The following is a 19,219-nucleotide window of genomic DNA, read 5'->3' as shown; positions in this document are numbered from 1 at the left end:
TGAGGCACACTGAAGACATCATGAAGGGTTTAAGAGCAGCCTGAATAGCCTTTCTTTTTGGGCAAAAAGAGTCAGGACTAGATAGAGTCAGCAATTGTTAAAATAGTTTTGTGGATGCTCTTGGCCTGGATAATATGTTACTGGTGCTCATTTTTATGAATTTTTGTATATGTGCAAAATCTTTGTTGTGTGTTCTTTCAAGGAGCAGCTATTCATGGAATGTTTGCAAAATGAAAGCTTGAAGAAAAAAATATATAGTAAACTTGTATTTGCAGAAGTGGTTTTTGCAGGAATAAAATTGAAATGGAGTTTTACCCTGATTTTAAACTCTGCAAAGAAAAGAATTTGCATCAAAGACAAAATAAACTGATGATGGCTATTAAGTGATTAGTGCCCTTTTTCCAATGAGGTGGACCTCAGTTCTGGAGTGATCATGGCCAGCAACCTGAGTTCAGTGGTACTGGAATGTAAAAATACATATGTAAAATACCAAATTATGATTGTCTTTTGTGCCCTCTGTGCCTGCTGACATGAAAATCTCCCTTCTTTTGCAGTCAAGGTGAGACAGCTTTGAGTGGATACAACAGACTCTCAAGTCTCCCTCTCTCTTGTGTATTTGCTTGCAGCTTTTTGTGGTTTGCAGCTGTTCTGTTAGAGAACTTTTCAACTTTTTTTACGGTCACTTTTTGCAGTTGATCTTTTCTAGCCTTTAGCCCAGACTGTAGAGCACTTAATGAAAAATTATCTAGGGAATTCCTTCTGTCTCTTTCCTTGTGTATCTTTCTCTGTGAAGGTATAGTCACCTCATAATTGCAAAAGGGTAGAGATTATTTGGAAGACAAAAAGCAAGCAAATTATTTATTTAGAGGTTATAGTAGTCACGGAGTTGGTGCTTCTTGTGCAGAATGGTAATGACTAAACAGAAATGGAACAGCTCCCTGTTGTTAGGCCAATAATATATTAACTGGAAACATTTTTAATAACTCAAAGCATGATAGCTCTTGACTTTTTTCACTCTTTGCTGCATTAGCTGAACCTTTGTGTTTCAAGTGGCAGTTGTTAAATACATCTCTGAATGTGCCTGTACAAATAATTGTGGTAATACTTTCATGTTGTAAGACATTTCCCAGTGGACTTGTTTTTAATCCTCATATGTGGAAACAGAAGTTACATAAATAGAAAAACATTGAATTAATAGAAGTCTAAAGTAATCTGCTCCTTTTGAACATATTAGTTATAAATGTACTTATTTTTGGAAATTTTGAAATGCATGGTCTGTGGTGAGTTTTGACTCAAGAATCAGGTTCTTCTGCAGGCCCTGAGAAAGCTGAAATTCTCCTAAATGCAGCAGCAGCACAAAATCCCACACAGCAGGCGATGCAGCATGACTGGCAGACTGACCTGAGGTGCTTTGCTGAAAACAAACAAAATGCTTAAGAATGCTTTTCTTCATTGTTTCACCCTTACCTGCTGTGGCAAATAATTTTTCTAGTCCAGTTATGGACACTTTAGTTATTATTATCAGCCATATTTTCAGAGTGGTTTTTGCCTATTATGTGGAATATAAAACTGCTGTGTTATAAAGAAGCATTTTAAAAATTTACTTCAGTCTTGTTCCAATGTTTAAAACAAGCTAAAACTTCAATCTGGAATTCTCTTGCTTTCAAGATTGATTTCTGAGAGACTGAAGGTGTGTCGAATTTCATTGTGATGAGTTAAGAAGAATTTGGTCTTAGCATTTCTTAAAGATGAGAATTCCTCATGCCTGAGAAGCTGAGGATTTTTTGTAGGGTTGTGAATTATCTGCTTTAAAAACTGAAGTGGACTAGCACTGTTCTCAGCTTTGAGATGAGGAGCTGCAATACCTAGGTAATTCAAGATTCAGATCTGTAATCTACCAAGGGGTATCTCTGAAGAGACAAATAAAAGTTTTTGGGTTTTTTTTTGGTTGTTGTTGGTTTTGGGTGATTGTTGTTGTTTTTATCATTTTTTTGGTGTCCTCTTAATCCTAAATTATTATTTCTTTGTACAAATGAGTGAAAATAATTTAAAATTTTATCTCTGAAGAAGTCGGCTATGTCTTTACATGTGTCAGCATATCAAAATCAAGGCAGTTTCAAATATATTACTGTTGCATGTAAATAGCCATTGTTCACTCTTGAAGAAACTTCTGCTGGAAATTAGAGTGTATTTATAGTACAAGGATTAAATTTTCTGTTTTGGGTCTTACTCCTTTGTAAAAATCATGAATGTCTCCCCTTTAAAATCTTCAAAATGCAAACGGCAGAGTTGAAAATTTAGAGTAATAATTATGAGCCAGTGTCTTGGGGAGGAAATGATCTTGGTTTCAATATTGAAGAAACTACACATAGAAATGTATTTGCATTTAAAAATATTACTTTGAAATAACATCTAGGCAATGACAACAGCTACAGTCACTATGGTGTTTTTTACCCTGTATTTTTAGAAGGGTGTTGGTCTGTACCACCAGAGTCTTTATGGCTGAGGTACATTTTTTGGAGAAGTTCAGGAGTAAAGGTTATTCCTCCAAAATACACAAGTAAACAAATGCAGGATGTTCGTGGGAGATGGATTACTTGAAGCTCGTCCTCTGACATGATCCTTGACCTCTGAGGTCTTATTATTTCTGGACTCTGTCATTTATGGGAAAAAAAACCCATATTACATTTTATAAAATTCCTTGTGAAGTTCTACTTTGTTATGTTGCGGTACTAAAGCAATCTGAATTATTGGTCAGAATGACTGCTTCAAAATCCTCTGAGGAGTTTTTTATTTGGACTTCTAATTTAGGTATTAATCCAGAATTTGTCTTTTCAAGCAAGTCTTCCTTATGTTGGAACATCTCCTTTTAACTACAGCTTGAATGCAGATTATTTAACATTTATCAAGCATTTTCCTACCAGCAAATTTCATCATTACTGGACTAAAAGTGATTATTCCGGATTGCAGAAATCTATTTTCTCCTTTGATTAAAAGCGTGTCTTACTCTTCTTTGCCTTGTCTTTGAAGTACGTTTTAGTCTCCTTTCCTTTGAGATGTGTGGGTTTTGTTTTGCTGAAAGGTCACCTCTGGCATACTGGAGAGATTAGTCAGTGGTTTGCATTGTGTTTTCTGTAGAAGATCATCTTTTTAGGCTATCTCACTGGTCATTTTCAACATCAGACACTATGCAATGAGAACAACTGTGAATCAGCCTGACATTTAGCAATCCAGCAGAGTGGGGGGTTAAAATGAAAAAAAAAATTACGAACATACAGGTAAATAATAGGCTACCTACTTTTTTTTAAAGGCCATATTTTACCTCTTTTGAGCACTACACATGGAGAATACTACAGGGCTCAAACATTCCTGCTGTCTTCCCTCAGGGTATGTTAAGGAGGTGGTTTTGGTGGGGGTTTTTAAATATTTTATTTTTGGGGGTTTTGTTTGAATCTTATGAAGTTGAAACTACATGACTTTCTTGTCCCCTTACTTGGCACAGTGAAAGGAAGGAACACAGCTCTTCTCACACAGGTGAATTCTAAGGCTGTTCAGTAAGACAGTAGACCTATAGTTTGCTTTTATTATTGTGTGTCTTTTATTTTGTGAGTTACTGTTGTTAATATAGCTCCCTACTGCTTCATGTCCCGGCATCTTCATTTGATTACCTTTAATATGTAGCATTTTTACTTAAAGAAGGAATTAATAGTTTTATTAACCAGCAGAGTCTCATAGGTATCAGGGCTGTGGCCACACATCAATTTGCTGACAATTAATTACAGAGCTGTCTCCAGAGAGTTTTACACAGAGTGCTTAATGCAGCATCTAAGCCTGCAGCATGTCTTAGGTGTACTTATGTTTTGTGAGGGGAGCTGCTTTCCTCATCAAGTGTGAAATATCTTGTGAAGATTCATATGATGACGTGGGTTTGGAGCCAGGCTAAGCAACAGCTGAATTTTCTTTACATGTTAGAAAAGAATTCTGTCTCTGCAGTCAGTCAATACTGCAGGCTGAGGATCAAGCCCATGTAATACTACACCTGACAACTGGTATGGCAGTGAAAAAATGCTCCTGTCAAAGGAAGCAGTGTGTATGTTTGTAATAAAAACAGATGTGGCAGACTGAAAACTTTGAGACTTGGCACTTCTGTTTCTTTTCATTTTCTTGTGGTGTTGCTGATGTATTTTCTACATTTATTTTATTTCCAAAGAGATGTAAAATGTTAGCAAACAGAAGAATATATATTTTAAATAAAATCTGAAAAAAATTGTTATAGGTTCTTATTGATTTTTGTTGAGATGCCAGCTGCACTCATCATCTTATTTCAGATGAAGTGACTACCAGTATAAGCTTATGGTATGAAGAAGGTAATAGTTCACAGAAAAATGGAATTCTGCTTACCATTTGCAGATCTTCTGATTCTTCATTTGGTACTTTAACTTGTAACCACTCTCTTGTTTGGATAGCTAGAAATCTGTGAGAGAAACTACAGCAAGATTACTTTGTACTTGATACAACAATATTAGGAGAAGGTGAAGGAGAAAATGGTATTTAGCTCTGTTTCCGTGAAGATTCAAACCCTTCGGTGGTGTTCTGAAATACCAACAACCCCAAAATAAATTGCAGCCTTGGAATTGCAGTATCAAATTTTATTTTGATATGGATGTATGGATGTATTTTGGAGTAGTAATGTATAGCAAGTTTTTGTAAGGCTTCAAGCCCCTGCCCCGTTCTTTCTTAATTTCTCTCACTAGAAAACTGAAGATAAGAGCCTAAATATCATTAGGAAGTGGTGCCTTGCGTAGAATAGTTTTGAACAGAAGGAAAGAGGGTAATTGATAACCTAAAGCAAACAGCAAGAGATCTGCCTTGCTGTCACAAGTCTGCTGCATCTCTGAGGAAGCTTGCTGTGCTATTAGAGTCACAATGTGCTCAGTAAGGAAATCTTTTTGGGAAAAAATATCTTCTTGCAATTACTTGAAAGCGATAAGCAGATGCGTATTCTCAGACGCATTTTCAAAAATTACAGAAGTTTAAAAATTTTGATCAAAACCAGTTTGTTTCATTACTTGAGGAGCTTTTCTAATCCAAGCTCTAAGTTCCTGTCATGTTGCTGTTGTGTAGCTGAAGCCTAGAGCATGAAGATGACGGAACTCAGTTCTCCACAACTGTAAATAAAGCTGGAGGAAGATTGTGGATGTGCAGGAACCGATTGTCTGACGTTAGCAGCAGATCAATGCACAACAAATGTGAAATGTGAGTAGCACTGGATGGGTGCTGAACACACGTAAGCGCGCCTTCCATCCTGCAGTGCAGAGATGATGCCTGAGAGCTGTGTTGATCCAGTCAGCCTGTTTCCTGAGCCTCTTGCATCTCTCATGCTTAAACCCCTAAGTGTATGGGGCTGTCCAGGCTAAATAGCAAAGCTAAAGAGGAAATAGGCTTGTTCTAGCGTGTCAGAAGAATTGAAACCCCTTTGCTGGCAATGGGGGATGAAAAGTTACAAATTAAGCCTGTGCATTGCTAAGGAAACTTCTCAGTCCAAGCACCAGTCTGGCAGTGAGACTCCACCACCTGGACTGGGATCAAACCTCCTTTGCAGATACACCCCCACACTCACACAGGCCTTAGTCTGCAAGAGATCACCTCTGATTTGCACCCTGGTAATTCTAACCTTAGTCTGAGAGAGATCACCTCTGGTTTGCACGGTGGTAATTCTAACCTTAGTCTGCAAGAGATCACCTCTGGTTTGCATGGTGGTAATTCTAACCACATTAATCGCTTCATCTGCAAATGAGATGATGAGTGCAGCTGGCATCTCCACTCATGGGCATGATCCCTTAACAGCGTACAGCATTTCTCTCCAGCAGCATTCATGTGTATCTTACTTCAGTGACTCATAGATAATCATGTTCTTTTAGCTGCAAATTAAGTGGCTAATGACTGAGGTTTTTCTGGGCAGCATACTGATAGATTATTTATGGTTAGTACTGTTAATATTGTTTTGTGCTTGTGGGGGTTTATTCCCCCAAAACCTGTACTTGTAGAGATGTCTTAGAGATTATTTTTTTTAATGATTAATTTGGTAAGACTTCCCTGTCATCTTTCTCTTTGGATTACTGGTAGAAATTTTCTTCCTGCTGTTTGTTACATACCTCCCTGAAGGATGCTAATTGTTTTATGTATGTACCTTTCCTTGAAAATATAACTAGGTTACTTTGGCAACCAGCTGTATGTTCTGGAGAACAGATATATTATTTTTATAGAAGCCTCTCACCCCTTGGGACAGGAACAGTGATCTTGAATGTCTCCATGGGTAAAAATCAATGGATGTTTACTTATTTGTATATATGCTCCAATGTTTTCTGTTGCCCTGAGTTTCTTTTTGTTATGGAGTTCACCTGAGTCTGAGCATCTGTTTTGGTCACTACAATTAAAAGTTGTCCCTCCTAATGCATACCTGTTGCATGGCTGTGTAACTGTGCTCTCATTTTGTGATAGCATGGGCATTATAATTTTTGTGGCCACATCCATTTAGTCTTGCATGGTGAATTATTCTGGGAGTCCACATTGCAAATTGCCAAGTCTGGCATTCCCTTCTCTAACAGGTCCTTTTGCCCACTAAGGAATAGCTACACCTTACTGATTAGTTTATCAAGACAGACTGTACTTTATTCTTTATAAACTAAGTTGCTCTGGGATAACAATGCTTCTGCACTGTCAATGAATGAGTAAAAATTTGAACATTGCCTTCACATATAAATGTGCATGTGAGGCACAGGCTTTTCCCATGCCCCTTGCCATCAGATGCTACTAATTTTCTGTTGTTAGGACAGTGTACAAAATAGCATACCCTGGAGACAACAGGGCTGTGTTGTGAATTCCTGTTCCTAGCCAGCCCCTGGAATCTGTTTTGATTTGGAATGTGGGAAGAAATGAAGCTGTGGGGAAATGGTGTTTGTCCCTGGTTAAAGAAAGAGCTACCTTGCACACTGTGATATAGGCTGATACATACATTGTGTGAATCCAGAGTATGAGAAGACATTCACCAGTGTACTGTATTTTTCCTCACTAGCAAAAATAAACTATTCAGTTTCAATGCCATTTCCCAATTTTTGATATCCTTCTTGGCTCATTTCCTAAACAACTCTGAGCTGGAAATGTCTTTCATTCCTGCTGCCTATGTTGTTTGTTTTGGCTACTGGATCTTTTCCATTTCTGGGAGATGCTGCATCTCTCTGTTTCTCTGCCCGACTAATTCTTTTTTGCTCCAGTGGGCTTTGTGCTTGGAGCAGAGAGTGCAAAATGCCTGGTCAGAAGTGTTACAGTTTCAGGGAAGGTAGATGGTGAATTTCCAGGCTATTTCTATTTTGGTTTTGTTTGTTTCCTTTCTTCTTACTGTTATATACTAATAGGTTTTTTTTAGTTTTTATCTCTGTACTCTCTTCCAATATAGAAATAACATTTTTCAAAAATCCTTCAAGGTCCCATGAGGAAACAGTAACTAGTCTTTCACTTCTTTGTGTAGGCACACACTCAGAAGGGCAGAGGGCACAGCCATCATGTCAGTGCAGCACAGAGAACAGTGAAATATCAGTAGAGGATTTGTTTCTTCCTGCTATCTTAACTTTTTTTCTTTGTTGATATTAAAGCATAAATTATTCTTAATGCAGTTCTTCCTTAAATGTTCCTTGTACGCTGATAGGCTCAGCAGAGGTTTGGTCACCAGGGGAATGGATGACTCAGGCTTTTACACTCTGAGTCAACAGTCACAATGAGTAGATTCATATACTTTTGGCATGTAAGTACAAGCTGGTGCTTCATTTCACTGTGTTTTGTCGATGAATTTTTCCAGAGTTAATTCAGACATTCTGAAGCATTGAGAAATAACATAACCTGTGGTCTGCTTGGGGGTAGGTTATGGTGGAAAGCGAGTTGATGTTGTTACCTGCTCTCGCGGTGCTACATTTGCAGTTAAGGAAACAGCCTCAGAATGCCTTTCATGCTTGTGTTTTTATCAGTTTCTCTTTGAGGGGCATGCCTATAATACCTAACAAACTTGTTTAAATATATAGCATACTTTCCTAACTGTGTAATGTTTCACTTTGTCCACTTTGTTTCTTTGAAGACCTAAGGTGCTGATAGTAAAATTGTTCAAAGGGCGATAATGCAGCATGGGGCTGTGGAGCTTGCCAGGCTGTGAACAGGATATAACAAGCTTCTATTCTTTGGCATCAGCTTAAAAGTAGTCCTTTTGTTTTGTTAAACTTTTAATTTGGGCTGTTTTGAAGGGAAGTGATGTACTGTGGCTCAAACTGGCAACTTCTGTGTTCTTTACTGGGATAACTTTATTGAATATCCTCTCTGACTGAAAGGAGAGAGGTGAACAACGCTAGTCCAGTGTCACAGTAGAGATAAATAACACTGTCATCAAAGTAGATACAGGTTTCATTTAATTTCATTTATCCTCTGCACCAGTGTTTCCCGAAGAGTTCTGATGCTTTATGCTGATCCTCCCTACTGGAGATATGCAGATTAGTTATTTTTCTGTCAGCTCTGTCCAATGAAATTCAAGATCATGCTGCTAGGCCACCTTTTCACAGGAAAAATAATCTAATGACTGGATTGCAGTACTGTCACGGAAATAAATTGCCTCCTATGTTCAGATAGCAGCAAGGTGGTGACCACTTAGTGCAAATCTTCTTCCTATTGTTAATGGTTTCTCAGTAGCATAAAAGCCTGTGCTCTTGGCAGCTAAAAGTTTTAGTCACATCTAGATAATGTATTTGAGACAAGACACAACTAGATCAAACTGTTATTTGTGAGGGTTTTGCCTTGATTCATCATGCGGTAGTACTTTTTCCAAGAGTTCAGCTGCAGAGCTCCTACCAGAGACACTGATAAGGTTTTTTGGGGGTCTGATTTTGTTTTTCCTAGGTGTCTCTGTGTGTCTTTGTTTTTCTCACTTTTGTTGCATTCTAGTGAATTGTGAGCTGGCTAGCCTTCCTGTGTGGTAGGTGTGAAAAATTGGACTGTCTCTCTGTTCCAGCCTCTGGTAGTGAACATGAGCTCTCTTGCCATTCCTCTGAAACTCTGCTACATTCTAAAAAGATGATTATAGAGTGCAATATTTAAGGGTTGTATGGTGGCATGAGATCAGGTTCTGTGGGGGCAACTGGCTCTATTCGGAAATCTCAGCGATCTGCTACTACTCGTGATCAGCTTTAGAGAGGACAAAGTCAAATAGTGTCAGAAGGTGTCTGCTGAGCCTTTTGTGCTTTGACAACTGCTTTGCACGAAGTCTACTGTAATTTTTAAGATGATGTCAAGTAGTGCTAGTATTCAGTCATTTTAATAAGGCAGTGAGTCTTAGCAGCAAAGACTTGCTGGCAACTCGCTGTTTGAGCCTGGTGCTGTTACATCAGCTCTTTTGTAAAGGCTTCATCATGCACAAACTTTTATGCTTATCCCACTTTTTCTGCCAAATTATAATAGGGGTCAATTTGAAACTATATACCAGGAGATTTCATTGGCAATTTGGGCTAAAGCAAAAACTTTAATCTCTGAAGGTTCGATTTAATTGTCTTCCTGCCTCTTTTAACTGTAATAAAAGAGTGGTAAAAAAAGCTTCATCTGGTTTTTCTTTTATTTACTCCAGCAGCAGGTTCAAGCCCAAAGGAAAATAAAAAAGGTGTAAAACAAGCTGACTTAGCCTTTTGTAGGTATCAGAGCTTTTCTAGCATTGGTTTCTCATCAGACCAAGCTTGCTTGCTGTGAGGATAATCTGACTCACCTTTTGGAAAGTTAAAGGTCAGCTGCACTTGAGGAAGCCCCTGGTAGGCAATGTAGGCTCATAGAAAATACTCTCAGCTCTTTCTTGACAATTACCCTCTCTGGACCATGGTCTTGTCTTTGCTTGCCTCAGGCTTCTGGGAGCCCAGGATAGTTTATTGCCCTGCAGAAAGCACTGGGTAGATCCCACAGCAGTTTTCACTGCTGTATATTCCTATATATATATATATATATATATACACGATATATATATATTTCAATGCATGGTTCATTAATCTGTGTCCCTTCTGTGGAGTAGCTGATGATGTGTTTATTTATTTCTTCCTTCCTTCTTTTTCTTCAGTGCTTTTACCCTTTCATTTTGAAGGCATAAGGTGTGTAAGTGTAAAGAAGGATCTCATGGTAGGGGACTCTGAGTTCAGGATAAAAGTGAGTTATTAAAACAGAACAGAATTTCTCTTTGAGGTAGAATGAGTTTTAAGAATGATGCAATATAGGCAGAATGCAATTCTCATTTATATACCAGTCCCTGACAAAAGAATTGATTGTTGCTGCCTGCTTTTAGGTATGTAGATTTATACCTGACAACTAGCTCTAAGTTCACAAGTATTAACAAACGATATAAACCAGCTTAACCACTGATAGCAATTAGCTGTTTTAGAATGTGTTTGAAAAGGTTGTGTAACTGGGGAAATTGTCAGACAAGAGAAGATCCAATAAGGCTGCTAAAAGAGATTTTGTGGGCAAATTAAATGAGTACTTATGTAAAATTACTTACTATTGCAGCGTATGCGCATGCACACTTGTGGGCTGGGGCTGATGAGCCTCTGGCAGGGAGCTTTGCAGAAGCTGCAAATGTTTTTAGTGGAAAGGAGATCTCAGCTCAGTTCTGTGGCATGTGACTTCCTATTTCTGTAGGTTACTTCCAAGGGACTTCCTCTGTTAAATGGACTTGTCTCTGGAGATTTAATCTGGAGCTGGAGCGTGGTCTGCTTTGTCCTGTGCCTGTGACAGCATTTTCCTGGAGTTTGCTTTTGAGTATTTTATTTTTATTTTGCACTGTCTCCAGCATGCAAGGATCTAGTGGCTGCTACCCGTGATCGGAAGCTGAGCACGTTTATCCAGGTCTCAGTGGTGCATCCAGCAGAGCACATTTCGACGCGGTATTCGAGCACTGAAATCGTGGAGGTGAGAGTCTTTCTTATTCAATTCACATGCTGATTGTTGGATTGCTCATTTCTTCCTTAGAAAGTGAGTTAGGAATAAAACAAGTTGGTGCATGGTGTTAGGTAAGACAAGCACACCCTGGCAGTTAGTAAAGCATACTGAAGTGTGCTGTAGTTCTTGGCATTTAACCAGGATAAACAGAAATTCACTTGGCTTGTCATGAAAGCTCTGTTGTTCCAAGTGGAGGCATGGAGAATATTCCAGTTCTCCAGACACAGGTTTAGAATGAAACAGGGAATAGTTGCTCTCATGAAGGGACAAGGCAATGCAAAATAAAACTTAATTAAGAGTATAGTGAGTTTGGAAAGTATTTTTAAATGCAGAAAAGCATAGGTGTATTACATGGTCCTTTTTACCATTCCAAAAAACATTATCCTATTTGTTTTTTGTTCTGTTTTTTCCATTGAAGAGCTGATGCTTTTGCAATTTGAAAAATATTACCCTAGATCTATAATTTGGGAAAGAAATGTGTGTATGTAATATCTGTGACTTTACATGAAAGAATTAGTAATTGGCATCATACGTTAGAGAAAAAGTTGTCTGAGGCTTCTTTGCTAGTCCTCACTTTGCCCTGTAAGCATTGGTGTCAGAAACAGCAAAAATGGTTCAGAGAAAATGAAGGGTGAGCAATGTAGATGTAACTTGCTTAACTTACTGGGGAGATTCATTAAGAGCAGGAAGGTCTCATTGTAAACACACACATGATTTCACCAGAGGCTTGTTTTAACTCTTAAATACAATGAGAATATTTCATGAGGTCTTTGTGTGATTACTTTCAACCAGCTACTAATTAAATTATTATGGTTTCAGCCCTCAACCATCCTGAAACTGCTTAATTCAAATATCTTGTATCTGATCAGGATGTCTCATTGCAGACTGTCTGGAATAATGTTGTGCAAAAGATGGATAGATAACTATGTATTTTTTTTAAATAGAAGTTGATGCATTTCCTAATACAATATCCTAGACCTCAATAAATTCCTGAATTTGTTTTATCAAGGTTCTTGGCTTCGTAGTCAAGCTTTGGTGGACGGCAAGGCAGGGTCACAGAAACTTAATCCTTAAGATAAATTACCTTTGTCGTGCACAAGCCTTTTTTTTTTTTTAATTACTTAATGGAAAATTTAAGGATACACACCTGGCAATCTTTGGCAATTAGGGGTAATTAAACATTAAGAAATTATAAACAATGTTTTGTATTATTCATTTAATTGTACATCTTTAGCTACAACATAGTTACTTCTGTGTACAGCTTTTAAGTGTAATCATAATATTTCAAAGCACAGGAATTTTATTTTATAGCAGTACTGCCTAAAGAGGAGTATTTCAATCCCCTCTCCACAAAATCAGTATCCATAATGTAATACTGAGAGTCTCTGTAGCATTTCTATACACAGTATTGTGGCTTAATGAAGATTGCTCTTTTTTGTATGTGTGTGCATGTTAAATCCTTAGTTCATTTAAATTAAGATGAAATTTTGGTACTTTCAAAAAGTGTTGTGGGAGTAAGAAAGGGTTTTTGGTTATTATAGGTTGTATTCCAGAACCTGGTACTGGCTGAGCTGTTTAAAAATGTGATAGCAGGCTCTGCCTCTGAAGCACTTCATATCCTTCCCAGTTAAAAAAACTTTCCAGGAAGTTCTTGTAGTTTTGTTTGGGTTTTGCTTGTTTGTTTTTAGTTTTCCTGATAAAGTTTTAAGGCTGTTTGTTTTTTCTCTTTGATTGGGTAATAAAACTGAGCTGTTCCCATCTCTCTGCTGTAGACAGCTGACACCTTCTGGGTTTCTGTACCTCCACAGTGACATCCTTCACATTGCTCAGCTGTCCTTACTGAGTGTTTACTCATGTTGCACAGGGTACAAAAGATCCTCTGTTTCTGACTGGTGTGACCTTCCCACCGGAATACCCCATCTATGAGGAAACTAAAATAAAACTCACGGTCTACGATGTCAAAGATAAATCCCAAGACACGGTAAGTGCTTCACTTAAGTCCTTGCACAGATCTGACTGAGGAATGAGTTTCTTGCTGTGTTGTTCTTCAGCTCTCTCAGTTGCTCTCATTAGCAAATTGGGGAGATGGTTTGATGTAAAATTGGTTTTGTTGTTCTCTTGTGCCTAAAATCTACTTCATCTGTTGTTGATATTTTAGAGACTAGAGAAAGAGAACCATGCACTTAAGGTGGGCATTTTGCTATTGGCTTTTTAACTGGTTACATGAGTCAGCACAGGTATTCCTGGCAAATAAAAGATTGCTCTGGTTTGCTTTTTGAGGGCAGAGAACACATGGAATAGACTCTGATGGCACTGCTGTGAATAACTTTTCAGAAATATATTTCTGATAATATTTTACTTCTCTGCATAAACCAGAATGACAGTGGAGCCTGTAACTTGGGAGAGAGCTACTCATATTTAATCTCTTGGGTGGTGGTACCTGCAGCTTTCTGTTGCTGCTTTTGTTATTGATTTGTAGCAGTCCAAACTCTACAGCTAAAGGTGAATCATTTGGGGTTCTAGTGTTATACATTGTTGAATACAGAGTCAGCTTTTTATTCTTGGGAGTTACTCACTTGGGCTGATATATGGAGGTCAGTGGAACAATCTGAGTGATTAAACTGCCAAATAAAGAGCTTGAGTACTATTTTATGTGTTCCAGATAATCCAAGACAGCCTTAGTCGAGGGCTAAGCCTTTGTCTTAGCCTAGGACAGAGCTAGATGTCATAAGAGGACCTGTGGGAGATGTGTATTTTTCTTCTGCAGCAGGCTGGAGTCCAGCTGAATCGTTTGCTCTCAGACATCAAGAATGGCCACGTTGACACCTGTATTTAATTGACTGAATTGCTCTGTAGCTGGCACCCAGCATGATGAAAGCAAGTGCAAGCTTCTGTCCTGACTGTATATATGTTCATTGTCTATAAGAAGGCAATCAAGGGCATAATTTGAAGCTTGAGACTGTCTTTGAGCTGCTTACAAAAGTAAAGTTCTATGTTTTGAGAACTTGTAATTTTTTCAGGTAGAAAATTATTGATCTATTTGTTTAAATTTTCAACCTTTGTGAGCCAGCAGGTTGGTTCTGTCCCCTCACTGTGCTCTTTCATGGGAATATGTGGAGTATTTTAAGCATCAAATCTGAATTTCTTCTCTGTTTAAGAAGGAAAGGGACATGTATATGTATTTTATAATGTATATATTTTAAATTTGGTATTGGATTAGACTACAGGGACTTAAAATGGGATCTGCTGTTTATTCAATAGAGTTGTCACCTGTGGAGAGGTAACAAGCATTGAATTAATGGAGTTGGACTTTGTCCTTCCCTTCCAGTTTCATTTTGACTGACAGATGCTGGAAAATAATATCCTATCAGTAAGTGATAAAAGTGAACTGGGTTGGTAGTACTTTTCCCTGTGTTACTGCTTTTCTAGCTCCAGGTTCCTCTACTGCCACTTATGAAAGAGAAGATCTACCCTAGAGAACTTACATAACTTGATAAGCTTTTTGCAAACCTGTAAGAACTTTCTGTAGCTATTCCTTACAATTGTAGTTCAGGACTAGAGTCTCTCCCAGGGAATCCCACTGAGGTAGCTTGTAAATCACGAGAGAATACCTTTCTCTTTTGTCATAGCATTTATATTGTTCCTATGTGAAACATTCTAGATCTGTACTGTAGTATCTTTTTGTGGTGGCAAGTATTAATCTCATCTCTGACTTACATACATTTAGCATTTTTTACTACTCAACCATTTTAAGCTGGATGTAGGCAATAAAAAATTAAATAAGATGTAAGATTTAAATCAAGATGAGCTGCAGCATATGTGAATGACCCCAGGCTACCCTAGTTGCAACTTCGTCTGTGGCAATATTTCGACTTCTGTTTACATCCCAAAATCTCAGTCATGCTATAACTTGACTTTCTTACCTGTAATTAATTAGAAACCATCATGCTTTCTATTAGTTTGGGTGATTTTTTTTCAAGTCTGGATGTTTATGTAGGCTCATAAAAGTCAGGTTAAAATGAGCTATAATTTGATATCATTACCAGCATAGCTGCAACAGCACGGCTCTCCATGCTTGGAGATGAAACCAAACAAACTGGATATGTCCCTTTGGCAGTGAAACTGCTCCCAGTGCTGTGGTGTCACAGCTCTGATTCTCCAGTCTGCAGCAGAGCTGGCTTTCCTGTTCCTCAAAAAGTGCTGCCACGTATTACAGCTCCCACCATTCCTCCAAACTGACAGGTAATCCAGTTTTGGGTGGGGGGGAATCCAGGCCTGCTAGGCATGCCCTGCTCTTCCAGGCTGTGCTCCAGAGCAGATGTGAGCTCAAATCATTGGGCATTTGTAGCAGAAATAAACCTTGGATTTGACTGTGAGCTGTTCTGCAGAAATTGTGTTACAGCAATAATTGCCACAGCATCAGGGCTGTGCTACTGCTTGCCTCAGTTAATGAGCTCAAAGTAGTTAATATCCCTTGTCACAAATAAATACTTTAACTTTTCTTATTTATTTTGATGCAACTATAAGAAGTGAATTCTGTGTATGAATTAAACTCAGCAGGATTTTACTACCACAAATAGAAGACTGTAGAGAAGGTGGGGAAAGGGCAGTGAGTACATCACTGGGTAAAGCATTTTCTTGGGTTTTTTCAAACCTGGCTCTTACTATGCAAGAGAATTTGCTCTCATTTCCAAATCTGCTGGAATTTTATAATAGAAAACTAACTAAATACTTCTTGAGTTGTGCACACAAGAGATAATATTAAAGTGAAAGAGGATGCTCCTCATTGAGAAACAACCAGAATTTATTTTTGGCCTGCTCTATAAAAAAAAAAAACATCTTGAAAATTACCTTTCAATGCTAGTATTCCTGTACCAGAAAGCTTTTAGTTGCTTCACTCTTGACTGTCACTTAACTTACATTATGTAAGGAGTATGGTTTAATTATATTGAAATACTGTGCAGCTGGAATCACATTCACTCTGCTTGACACCCTGAATGTTCTGACTGCACTTCTCACTTTTTATGCTTCTCTGTCTGAAGTTGGTCATAATTATATCTTGGCTGTGTCAGATTTTCTGTTATTGCAGCTTTTAAGGTTGATGAAATGGGGGTTTTTGTTTGTTTTGACTAGTCTTTCTAAGTGATTAGTTACTGTAAGTTTTCACGTAAATAGAAACTTTTAAGAAAGACTGTGGTATTCCCAGTTCACTTAGATATACTCAGAACAACGTAGTTGAAATGCTTATGAAATATCCTTTAAATATTTCCAGCGAAGCCACGCATACAGATCGGTGGATAATGCCATATTGTGAGAAATGTATAGTGACATCTGTTTCTACATCACAAAGATTTTTCTTCTCATTTTGCCATGGGCAAATTTATGTTTTGCTGGCTTGAGCTACACTGTCTTTAGGATTTTATAAAGTTGGGTTTTGTTGTAATGCTGGGGCTGTACCTGTTCTATGTCATTGTCAAATAAGATCAGAATTATAGGCTTATAAATCATTGAAAAATTACCTCTGTCCCACTTTTGCACAAGCATGCTGTTCTTACCTTTCTTATAGGCATGTAGGTTAGCCCAGTTTGGTCTAGCAAGATTTAGAGCTGAAGCTGGGGTCATTCTCTGGGACAATACTGCATAGCACAAGTCAGGTACCACTGCTGCATGGCAGAGCCACAGAGAATACAAAGCTGATGGTTTTGTGTTACACTGAGAGAAGTCTACTCAGTGTAGACTCCTCCTCCTCCTCCTCTGCTCCTCATCTGGAAGGCAGTGGGTGTTGTTCTTTGTTTGGAATATGTGCATCCTGCAGCAAGAATTAACCTCATACCCAGTGAGTTGGGCCACTTCTGTTTCATCCACACGTGGACAAGTGCTGGGAACAGAGGCAGGAGCAACTTTCTGTACCTGCTGGGAACTTTCTATATCTGATCTTTGCATCATCCCTTCAAAGATAATCTCCTTTGGATGGATATTACTATTGGAATTCATGTGCAGTACTGAAAGTTACAGCCACTCCAATGTTATCTCCTGAGGGCAAGGAGAAACTGGATGTATAAAATGCTGTTAAAATATTGCATTTGACAGTCTGGTCTCCCTTTTTTCACTCCCCAAATTTCATCCTAATCACTCAGAATAAAATTAGATTAATTTGATAATTTTAGAAGTCGTGGGGCTAGAAGTTCTCTTTTTGATATGGGAACATATGTTGTAAAGTGTCAATTTAAGATTACTTAGGCCTTAAATAACTTGTCTTTTAACTCTTGTGGTTTAAATTTTCTATTAAACCTGTTCACTGGGAATGAAATTTTGCAAAAGGCTTTACTTTGTTTGTTTCTTGATTTTGCAAGCGTCCCTGTTAAAATTGAATCCTGCTGGGGTGAGCTGGAAAATGAAGACTGTCCATCACGACAGAGGCATTTTGAGTTAAGCCAAATCTGAAGTGACAGCATTCTGTGTTCCCTTGTGGGCACTGATCCCTGTTACACCACCACCATGCCATTTGGTCTTTGTGCCTTTGCCATCTCTGCTGAGGGGACACTGGAGCATCAGGAGTGCTGCAGGGCAGTGTGTAAAATGCATTGGCAGTGTGTAAAATGCAGGGATTGTGTAAAATGCATTGGCAGAGATAAATGTGAAATCTCTACCTCGCCTTCCCGTTCTCTGCCTGCACCACAGTGCACGCAGTCCCTCATTCCTGTGAATGCTAAAAATACCGAAACAGTTTATCTTCAAAAGCTGAAGCAAAGTGTTATACTTTGTTTAAAGACAAAAACACTTAAGTCTTCCCTTTATCAGTTGTGTTCCCTGCTGTCTCTGCAAGATTTGCAGAGAAATATTGCCTTAAACTAGAAACTCCCATTATCTCATTCTCCATAATAGAGCAGTACTGTAGACTGCTACAGTCCTACCCACAGAAATACTTGCATTAAAGCTTTAGATATTCATCTTTCTCTGCAAAATCATCTATTTTTTTCATAAATATATATTTGATGATAGGTTTAGTTTTCCTTTTGCATCAGGCTAGATGTTCTTACTAAACATCATTATTAGGAGGAGGAGAGGAATGTCTTTTGATTCTTCGAGGAACCTGCATGTTGAATCCACCTAAAGTATTATTGTCAGTCGTTTCTGTATTTTTTAAAAGTCTTGGATGCAAAAAGGGAAAGTCAAACTACTGACTTTTCTTTGGGTTTATATTTATATAAATTCTTTCTTTGAAGTGGCTGAGGTACAAATAGGTTTCATATATCTTAGTCTATCTGTAAGAGAATTGAGGATAAGTGTCAAGACTGGTCAAGTTACAGTTATAGGCTTAAAGTCCATTTGTAGCCTTACTGCTCTTTGCACCTCACCTTTGAAAATTTAGTGGGAGGATTTGGTTTTGCAAAAATCTTTCTCCCTTTGAAACTATCTACTACTTTTTCTCCTACCCTTTTATTACTTTTTTTCTTTTCTTATTGAGGAAAACTCCTCCCTCTTGCTGTATCTTCAGGGAAAATTGTAACCTACTGTTTGTTAATTTTCTATTTTCTTTTCTTTTTCCACCTACTCTGCCAATCAAATGTTATTTGCTGCCTCACATCAGGCAAAGTTTTGTTCTAAGAGCTGACATTTGGGCAAAGGTTTGTAGAAGTACCTAGCAATGAGACTAATGGTGTTCTCTAAGAGTTTAAAGGGTTGCCTTGAAAATTGCTTAGAAAGACAAGAACAAATTAGTAAATGATAACATTTTCCTGTAAATTTTACTGGACAAGGCACTGGAGGAGCTGCTCATCCCTCAGGAGGGATGGCTGGTGCTGGATACTGAAGCCCTCATAGGGAGCCCAGGCACTACAGGGGTGAAGGATTTCCTTGAGCTAAATGCAGCAACATGGAAATGTTAGAGTCACTTCAAGGATGAGATTTGTTTGTTCTCATTGGTAATTTTTTTATTTGTTGTCAGTTTTTTATTTATTGATCAGTTCTTCCAGCTCAGATGCACGGGTACCCAGACAACAGCTGGCCTTGCTATTAAAGTCTGGAGCAAAGAAGGCATTTTAAGTACCTCAGCCTTTCCCTCATGTTTTGTCTCTGTGTGTCTCTGCATCCATTAAAAATGAGGTTCTCCTTAGCCCTCCTTTTGTAGCTAACATATTTATAGAAACATTTGTTACTGTCTTTTATGGCAGACGCCAAATGAAATATCAGATAGCCTTTGGTCTTT

At 38.2% G+C, this 19,219-nt stretch overlaps 1 protein-coding gene across 7 annotated transcripts in view; it reads left to right on the top strand.

Moving 5' to 3' along the window:
• The window catches only part of INPP4B (inositol polyphosphate-4-phosphatase type II B), a 267,765-nt gene that overhangs the window by 86,771 nt on the left and 161,775 nt on the right, over nucleotides 1-19,219 (top strand). For 5 of the 7 annotated variants that reach the window (XM_063156987.1, XM_063156986.1, XM_063156985.1 and 2 more), the window contains exons 4-5: nucleotides 10,862-10,980; nucleotides 12,875-12,991. The exons of 1 other annotated variant lie outside the window; for it this stretch is intronic. In XM_063156987.1, coding sequence (XP_063013057.1) covers nucleotides 10,862-10,980; nucleotides 12,875-12,991 — 236 coding nt within the window. Of the gene's footprint in view, nucleotides 1-5,229; nucleotides 5,257-10,861; nucleotides 10,981-12,874; nucleotides 12,992-19,219 lie in introns of those variants that run through there. One more of the 7 variants, XM_063156990.1, reaches the window with a different exon arrangement.

Source organism: Melospiza melodia, chromosome 5 (assembly GCF_035770615.1).
Source record: "Melospiza melodia melodia isolate bMelMel2 chromosome 5, bMelMel2.pri, whole genome shotgun sequence".
Classification (NCBI taxonomy): Eukaryota; Metazoa; Chordata; class Aves; order Passeriformes; family Passerellidae; genus Melospiza; species Melospiza melodia.
Note: the sequence above shows the minus strand (reverse complement) of the source record. Positions and strands in the feature narration are given on the sequence as shown.